We start from the raw sequence: 9,812 nt of genomic DNA on the forward strand, positions 1-9,812 counted from the left end.
TTTGTTAGTAGCGTGCATATACAGTGTAAAGAGTATAGATTTTTTTCTTTAAAAAATTGACATTTACATTATCAATAAAAATTAAGGGGATAAAACGAGGCCCGTTCACACTAAGAACAAAAATATGAATATAACCATATAGCAATAACCTTTTTAGCATCCAAACTAACGCACAAGAACATTCTGTTTATTATAAGCGTGCACTGCGGTGGGATTCTGATGGGCTGTCAATGTTTTTTATCATTCATCAGCTGAAAAACATCATTCTGAAAGTGAGTCTAATGATATCGTTCCTCTGTGTCAATATCATCTTTCTCACAGAGTTAGAACGCTTAGTCATCATCCTTGGTGTGGGCCTTTTACACTGCATTTAAAGACAAGTCAATTCTAAACTCATTTAAAAACTCAACATTGGGTACTTTGGAAACTGGTGCACGGGTGCAAATGCTTAGGAAAGGCACACACTTTACTTTTAATTAAGACATGCAGTTCAAGCTTCTCAGAAACACACAAATGAATGGATGGTTGTCGATTGTGTAATATTCCTCTAAGAAAAGGGACAAATGATCATACGGTAAGAGACACTGTATAGCCTAAATAAATTGTACATTTCAAAATTGTCAAAATAAGAAAAAAGTATTCTATACTTTCAGCTCTTATCTTGAGGCAAATATTTATTAAAATGAACACAAGCAAAGGTTGAAGTTCCTCTGAGTTTGACACTTTCATCAAAAGGAAGTAAAGCACCTTACTTAACAATTCATGATCAAATGATTTTTTCAACTGCTGAAAATGGGTTTGCGGGTTATCCGTGCGACTTTATAAGTGTTTAACCCCGGGACATCAAAACCTGGTGAGTGCCCCTTTTTGTTGAAGATGTAAAAGTTAAAGAGCTGCCCGTCCTGAGATTCAAGAGACACCGAGGCAGCGTTAACTTTCAGCTGACATGGGTACTCCTTCTCAAACACCAGCCTGAACACCCTATCCTGCAGATAACTCAGTTTCAAACTTCTGTACTTCATAGGAACCATGGTGTCTACTTGAGGTCCGAACTGCTCCAGAGACAGCACTCCATCTGTGCCTGCCTTGATCTCATAGAACGTTATGTTGCTATAAGTGAAGTAGCCTATGTAGGGAGCAGGGTCCGGTGGAGGGATGAGAACACGAGGTGCATTTCTGAAGGCACTTTCCATGGCAGGGATGAGATAACTGTAGGCCTTGGCCACGAGATCCTCATCTTCAGGTTTGGTTCCAGCCATTAAAATGACCAACCCGAGCTTCAAGCGAGGAACGAGGGAGATCGAGGCTGAATAACCGTCTAGATCTCCATCTTTGCGTATGACGTCATAGCCCAACTGTTCATTCACCTCCCAAGGTGTGCCTGTTTGTTCTGCAAAGTAACTGTTTTCACAGCGAAACAGAGGAGTCAACATGGTTTTGAGGGTTTCGGGCTGGAGAACCTGACGGTAGTACGCGCCCAGCAGCATCATCACCAGTTTGGCCAAGTCAGCAGGTGTGGAGTACATTTGCCCTGACGGTCTATACCAGCCGAGGTCGTACAGGGGTGCAGGCCGCCCACTTGAGTAGACGCCTATTGCCATCTGGTCCTCAATCTGTGGAGTGATTTCAAATCCGGTGTCCTCCATTCCCAGTGGTTGCAAGATATTTTCAGACACCCATCGCTGATAATCCGTCCCTGCTACCTTCTCCGCCATCACGTGGGCCAGCAGGGAGAAGGCCAAGTTGCTGTAGTGGCATCTGAGGACAGCAGAGGACTAGAATTACTTTGAGAATCCACAAGTGCATGACTGCTTCTACTGTCGTCAATTATTTACACCTCCTCTCATTCATTAAACATCTTCTCCATACAAATTCTCTCCACTAACTTACTTTGTTCCAGGGTCAGCCACGAGAACATCATCTTGTAATAAATCCACAGCAGTCTGAGTGTTGCCTTTCCAGAGTAAAGTAGTCTCCCTGAGCCGCCTTGGTAAACCTGTAGTTATAATGAATCCAAAATATCCAGTATTTCATATTTTCATTCAATTGATATGGTGTTTACCTTATCAGCCATTTCAAAAATTAGTTATCAAAGACATTTTCATATTCAGTTTGCAATTTTTGCAATGCAAACACTAAACAACATTATAATGTGCTACATGTGCGTTATGAAAATGGATATTCATTTTGAGATTTTCTAAAGATTACAATTAAGTTCTTCATTTTAAAGATTAACTTTAATTGAACGTTAGATGACAGCATAAGTAATGTAAATGAAAAAAAAGAGAAGATGAGCAATAACAATAAAATATAAAAAATCAGTCTGATACTGAATTATAAAAACAAATAAAAATCTCTAATATCGGACGATAAGTGATTTGATCCTGATATACTGTATTGTGCATCCTAAAAATGATGGTACAATTGTAAGATACATTTTAAAATAAGGTCACATTGTAAGATGTAAAATAAAGGCAGAAATGGTCGTTCATTATAAACAGTATGATGAGTGAAAAATATTCCATTGTACATTTCATGTCAAAAAGGTTATTTCTGAATGCAATTAATTGTACCAAAATAATCATCACCAGTATTTCTGACACATTATATAAACATCAGCTTGGGGATAGTATGTATAGAGCCATTCCTTCCGGTCTAATCCTAGAGGACCTGTGGCAAACCCACTTAACCATGTCAGGTAACAAAGCTGATTAGAGCCGTGAAAACTCCTAGTCTAAAACCAGTTGATCTTTTTCACCTTCTTTATTTTTACAGCACATGGAACAGTGGAATGTGCTATTTTTATACATGCTAATCATCTATCGGCGAGGCCAGTGACAGATACTGTGGTCCTCACCTGACAGCTGACTGGCCATCCTTCTCAAGGTAACTGAGGAGATGTGAGCTTGAGCCTCTTTACTGCCCATGCCTTCAGAGATGGGCTTGAGGTCATGACCCCATCTTTTCCCCAGAGGGTTTTTCATGGTGAAGTTCTTAACATACTTTCCCAGAGGGTCATCCAGGGAATCCACTTTTCCATCCTCCCAAAGTTTATACAGCATCAAGGTGGGGAAGATTTTTGAGAGGCTTGCAATTCTTTTGTAATATAAGCATAACCATAAAAAACAAAGAAACAAATTACAAAAAATAGCATTTAGCTATCTACAATACTAAATATTTATAACATATTTTCTAAATTCGAGTGTCAAAGGGGGGTATCAACTTTTCCAGGTCAATGGAATTCATTGTCAATGAATGTATGAGGTCCATTTTGACGCTATTCTGAAATATTATTTTAAAACAATTGTTTATGCTGCTTCACATTATTATGGAAACAATAATGCCATTCAAACATTTGTGACAAGATTTAAAAAAAGAGAGAAATTGATATTGCATTAAAATAATGTCATAATGTATTAAACTGATAAAAAGTGACAGTGAAGACGTTTATGATGTTACAAAATATGATGTTCATTGAACTTTCTATTCATCAAAGAATCAAAAAAAAAAAAAAAAAGATCACCATTTCCACAAAAATATTAAGCAGCACAACTGTTTTCAACATTGATGATAATAATAAGAAATGTTTCCTGAGCACCAAATCAACATATTAGAATGATTTCTGAATGATCATGTGACGCTGAAGACTGAGTAATGCTGAAAATTCAGCTTTGCCATCACAGGAATAATTTACATTTTAAAATATATTCAAATAGAAAAAAGTTATTTTAATTTGTAATAATATTTCACAATATTACTGTTTTTACTGTATTTTAGACAGTTAAATCTCTCCGTAAGCTTAAATTAGTTGTGAAACAACTCTTATTGCTTCCAAACTCAAATCATAAGTGTGCAAAGCTACTGTAACTCACCTGTAAACTGTGTACTCATTTATTGGGGGAGACTTCGGGTCACTTCCATTCTTTCTGCCGAAATTACCATTCCACAATACAGAATCATTAAATATTACAATGGCAGAAACGGCCGGCAGTTTTGTGGAGTCAAGGCTGGTTCTCAAAAGCTCATCCACCTGTGGCACATCATATTGTAATAGTTATCAAACTGTTTATCGGTATTTATAAACAGAAAAGAACTGATATTCCAATCAGAGTGGTCTGGGAATGTATTTTACACAGAAACAACTTTGATTTTTACTCATCATTTGACTTCAGCATTCTGACCTTGTCCAAAGCTTCCATGAGAACAGGCATCGGGTGCTTTAACGGGACAGGCTCAGGGAAACGTGGGCACATCTTCTCCTCTTTCACTTCTTTTGCAGCTCTTATATCCACTGTAAAGTAAAAAGATGTAGATGTCAAATATATACATATAAATATAGAACATTTAGTGTGACCCACATGTATGTATAACACAACAAATATGATAAAAAAAATAACATAATGCCATCATTCATATCTTATCATTATATAATATATACATTTAACATGTAATGTAGGATGGGGGTGCGTTTGGTCCATAATGTATTTTACACAAAGTTCTTTTTCCCTTCCCCCAAGTGATAATCAGGCTTTACAGCACACAGTAAGCCACTATGTCGAGCTCTGGGTAATCCATTGCCATCTCCTGCAAACGATTAATTAAGCATAAGGAGATCGAAAAGCCAAATGTAAGGATGTTCCCCAATTCTGTAAATGCTTTCTAGGCACTTCTACCCATTATAAGTTCAATAATAATAATAATAATAATCTTGATTTTGTGTTTGTGGGAGCAAAATGCATAATTTCTTCTATAAGCATTCACCATCCACTCATTGATGTTTGATGGTCACTTGCTGAATCTCTCTACAGAATAATAGCCTTTTTTAAATTTGGGCCATTTTTACCTGGTGTTGCTTTGGGAAGCCTGTACTGCCAAAGAAAACAGCCTGTCATTACAAAAGAGAGAAGCAGAAAGAAGACCATGCCCAACTTCGTCCATTTCACTTTCATCTTTGCAGTCTGGTGGTCTCCTTCTCTGGCAGGCTTAAAGAGGAAGGACAGTTTCACAGACGCAATCTTGTAAACTTCACATATAAGCTAGTCGCATCAATATGCTGTATCTACAATTTATATATTGAATCTTAAACAGAATCGTAAAAAAAAAAACACATTAATAATTGTAACATTTTCTATGAGCATGATGAAACAATAAAACAGCGTTGTGTGTACTACTCAAAACATTGATTCTAATATATTTTCTACTGTAAGATGTCATTTTCTAATGTAGGATAAATGATCAAATGTCTTACCACAAGGTTTACTCCTTTACCACAGAGTTTACTCCTCCTTCCACATTGTATATCTCCCAAATGATACGTCTATTCACACAGAGGCTCGTTTTTCTTAAACAAACAAACAGACAAAAAAAAAAAAACATTTAAAGTGGAATTCCATTAAAGCTGAAAACAGACACAACCAGAGCTTACCAGCCACTCACCAGCCACGCTTTAATCTTTACAATAACCCGTAACTTCTCAGCATCCTCTCTGCCAACTGCAGGCCTGCACGTCATAATCTGAAGATCTCCTCCTTTAAAGCCACACTCCTGTCTTTACACATCCATTCTGTTCATCAGTTTATATATTTTACAAATACATTTTTAATGTTACCTTTAACTTTTCTTTTTTGTTTGATGCATTTTTTTTATGTGTTATTTATTTATATATTTAATTCTATATTTTTTCTTTCTTTCTATATAATAGGCCAATGTATTTTTTTTAAAATAGGCTATATTAATATTTAAAGTAAAATTCTGTTAATGGATCATGCAGAACACCATTTGCACAATTACTCTATTTGTCTTAATAGGTTAGTTAACCAAGGTCTTGATTTACTGTGGTCTTTAATTGCCACTTTAATTATTAATTTGACCTCATTAGGAAAATTAGCAAATTCTGGTATAAGGTTGCTTTCACTACAGTGGCTGAAGAATTGCTAAATGACTAAAGAAACGTAGTTAGCAAGATGGTACAAGTGTACATTTCTTATTACAACCCTTTGCTTCTTGCACCAATGAAGGATATATGCGCAGTTAGAATAGCAGAATATTTGGGAAAGCATTGCTTTAGTGTGACTGTATTGCAATGCAGGTCTTTCAGGCCAGCAGGGGGTGCTCACTCCCAGGCCTGTATGGCTCCTATAAAGTCAAAGTGCAGCGATGGAGGCAGACTGTAAGAAAGACCATCCTTTAAAGAAACACGCCGACTTTTTGGGACTTTAGCTTATTCACCGTATCCCCCAGAGTTAGATAAGTCCATACATACCCTTTTCATCTCCGTGCGTGCTGTAACTCTATCTGACCCACCCACAGCTAGCCTAGCTTAGCACAAAGACTGGAGGTAAACGGCTCCAGCTAGCATACTGCTCCCAATAAGTGACAAAATAACGCCAACATTTTCCTATTTACATGTTGTGATTTGTATAGTCACAGTGTACAAACAACAAGGTCACATGAGACAAACAGCCATCTTCTACTGGGAACTATATTCTCAGAAGTCGAAGCACTGCTACTTCTGCGCAGTGTACCTTTAAACCAGCGTTTCTCTCAAAGTGTAGGGCAGGGCGGCGCGCCCCACTGGTGGGGAATAGGGACATGACAAGTGGGGCGCGACAAACGGGAGGAAATTTGGTCATTTTTGTGCCCATCTCTAATGAATTCCTTTATTTATTGACCATACACTCAAAACAAAACAACGCCACATTTAAATGTAAGCCTTACTTAACCCTTTCACACGTACAATGATCACACCGGTGTGATCAGTCTAGGCTGGTCCCTGGATTTCACATTTTTGAAATGGCTGATAAGGTAAACAACACCATACCAAATAAATGAAAATATGAAATACTGGATATTTTGTATTCATTACTAATAGTGAATAAAATTATTATTATTTTTGTCATTTTTGTTTGTTCTTTTTGCATGCAGTTTGCAAAATGACAAAATGAAGCAAAGCACAACTAGTCCACACTTTTATTTTCTCCGTTTCGATGTTATCAGAGGCAAAATGCAAACACAATTATTATATGCATTATTATTACTATTTACTTTTGAACAAAGTCTTATTTCATGCAAAGTGATAATATAATTACACTTTCATTTTCTCTATTTTAAAGTTTTTGATGCTGTTATTTGACTTTATGTTTTTAAAATGTGATGTTAATAAAATTAGGCTATTTTAACACTTTTATTATTTCAATTTGGGACAGGTGTGACTCGGAAACCATACCTCCAAAGTGGGGAATGGCAGAAAAAGTTTGAGAAACACTGGGTAAGTATGAAAGATTCTTATTATATTTTTTGCGGACGTAGTTTTATATAGGCCTATATTTAGGGCCCAAGCCCTGAAAGGGCGCAGAGCCCTATTGTTCTTCTAAGGATTTTTTGTTATTCTTCTTCTTCTTCTTCTTTATAATACATTTATTTTCAAGGTTTTTGCCACTTTTGCACCTTAACGTGCTCAAAAACTCTTGAAACTTTGCACACGGGTCAGAACCCGCGGCCATTAGAGCCGGACTGAAGCTGGTACCCGGGCGTGGCAGGGGGGTTCGACAGCGCCCCCTGGAATGGGATTCAAAAACATGTCCATATCTCAAACACGCTTGCATGTAATAATATGAAACTCGGTACACATATAGATCTCATCGGGCCGAACAACTTTCGTGCTCTAAGTTTTACACCAGTCCCACAGGAAGTCGGCTATTATGGGTTGTATGGAAACGCATGTTCTGGCATTTGAATCACTTCTCCTAGAGAATGCATCCGATGACCACGAAACTCGGTGTGCATGAAGTCAAGACATGGAGGATGATAAAGTGTGTGTGTGTGTGTGTGTGTGTGTGTGTGTGTGTGTGTCTGTGTGTGTGTGTGTGTGTGTGTGTGTGTGTGTGTGTGTGTGTGTGTGTGTGTGTGTGTGTGTGTGTGTGTGTGTGTGTGTGTTGTGTGTGTGTGTGTGTGTGTGTGTGTGTGTTTTTTTTCTTTCTTTTTTTCATACTTTTGGGATTTTGACGACAGGTCCCGGGTCATCGTTTTTTTTTTTTTTTTTTTTTTTTCATACTTTCCTATCATGGTTAAAAGGCAAAATATATTCTTTAAACTGATGGCAGTTAAGCTCCATCCACAAAAAAATTGAGTTCAAGTCCCGGGTCATGTTTTTTTTTTTTTTTTTTTTCATGCTTTTGGGATTTTGACGACAGGTCCCGGGTCATCGGTTTTTTTTTTTTTTTCATACTTTCCTATCATGGTTAAAAGGCAAAATATATTCTTTAAACTGATGGCAGTTAAGCTCCATCCACAAAGAAATTGAGTTCAAGTCCCGGGTCATGTTTTTTTTTTTTTTTTTTTTTTTTTCCATACTTTCCTATCATTGTTAAAAGGCAAAATATATTCTTTAAACTGATGGCAGTTAAGCTCCATCCACCAAAAAATTGAGTTCAAGTCCCGGGTCATGTTTTTTTTTTTTTCATACTTTAGGGATTTTGACGACAGGTCCCGGGTCATCGTTTTTGTTTTTTTTGGGGTTTTTTTCATACTTTCCTATCATGGTTAAAAGGCAAAATATATTCTTTAAACTGATGGCAGTTAAGCTCCATCCACAAAAAAATTGAGGTCAGGTCCCGGGTCATGTTTTCTTTTTTTTTTTTTTCATACTTTTGGGATTTTGACGACAGGTCCCGGGTCATCGTTTTTTTTTTTTTTTTCATACTTTCCTATCATGGTTAAAAGGCAAAATATATTCTTTAAACTGATGGCAGTTAAGCTCCATCCACCAAAAAATTGAGTTCAAGTCCCGGGTCATGTTTTTTTTTGTTTTTTTTTTCATACTTTTGGGATTTTGACGACAGGTCGCGGGTCATCGTTTTTTTTTTTTTTTTTTTTTTCATACTTTCCTATCATGGTTAAAAAGCTAAAGATATTATTTAAACTGATGGCAGTTAAGCTCCATCCACAAAAAAATTGAGTTCAGGTCCCGGGTCATGTTTTTTTTTTTTTTTTTTCTCATACTTTTGGGATTTTGACGACAGGTCCCGGGTCATCGTTTTTTTTTTTTTTTTCATACTTTCCTATCATGGTTAAAAGGCAAAATATATTCTTTAAACTGATGGCAGTTAAGCTCCATCCACAAAGAAATTGAGTTCAAGTCCCGGGTCATGTTTTTTTTTTTTTTTTTTTTTTTTTCATACTTTTGGGATTTTGACGACAGGTCCCGGGTCATCGTTTTTTTTTTTTTTTTTTTTTTTTTCATACTTTCCTATCATGGTTAAAAGGCAAAATATATTCTTTAAACTGATGGCAGTTAAGCTCCATCCACAAAAAAATTGAGTTCAAGTCCAGGGTCAAGTTTTTTTTATTTTATTTTTTATAATTTTTGGATTTTGACGACAGGTCCCGGGTCATCGTTTTTTTTTTTTTTTTTCATACTTTCCTATCATTGTTAAAAGGCAAAATATATTCTTTAAACTGATGGCAGTTAAGCTCCATCCACCAAAAAATTTAGTTCAAGTCCCGGGTCATGTTTTTTTTTTTTTCATACTTTCCTATCATGGTTAAAAGGCAAAATATATTCTTTAAACTGATGGCAGTTAAGCTCCATCCACAAAGAAATTGAGTTCAAGTCCCGGGTCATCTTTTTTTTTGTTTTTTTTGTTTTGGGATTTTGACGACAGGTCCCGGGTCATCGTTTTTTTTTTTTTTTTTTTTTTTCATACTTTCCTATCATGGTTAAAAGGCAAAATATATTCTTTAAACTGATGGCAGTTAAGCTCCATCCACAAAGAAATTGAGTTCCATTCCCGGGTCATCTTTTTTTTTGTTTT

The 9,812-nt window shown here is 36.5% G+C and overlaps 1 protein-coding gene across 3 annotated transcripts; it reads right to left on the minus strand.

Annotated features, from left to right (window-relative positions):
- Window positions 1–6: 6 nt before the first annotated feature.
- lactbl1a (lactamase, beta-like 1a) lies at window positions 7–5,504 on the minus strand. Of its 3 annotated transcripts, none has more exons than XM_079588649.1 (8): window positions 5,437–5,504; window positions 5,249–5,341; window positions 4,844–4,982; window positions 4,182–4,291; window positions 3,873–4,030; window positions 2,858–3,096; window positions 1,891–1,996; window positions 7–1,758 (listed from the first exon to the last, which is right to left on the minus strand). In XM_079588649.1, the coding sequence occupies exons 3-8, from the start codon at window positions 4,947–4,949 to the stop codon at window positions 780–782; spliced, it is 1,698 nt and encodes a 565-aa protein (XP_079444775.1). In that variant the 5' UTR covers window positions 4,950–4,982; window positions 5,249–5,341; window positions 5,437–5,504; the 3' UTR covers window positions 7–779. The 3 variants fall into 3 exon arrangements, with proteins under 3 accessions (XP_079444775.1, XP_079444774.1, XP_079444773.1); XM_079588648.1 differs by having other exon boundaries at window positions 5,426–5,465; XM_079588647.1 differs by lacking the exon at window positions 5,437–5,504 and having other exon boundaries at window positions 5,249–5,390.
- Window positions 5,505–9,812: the final 4,308 nt, after the last annotated feature.

Source organism: Phoxinus phoxinus (assembly GCF_949152265.1).
Source record: "Phoxinus phoxinus genome assembly, chromosome: 18".
Lineage (NCBI taxonomy): Eukaryota > Metazoa > Chordata > Actinopteri > Cypriniformes > Leuciscidae > Phoxinus > Phoxinus phoxinus.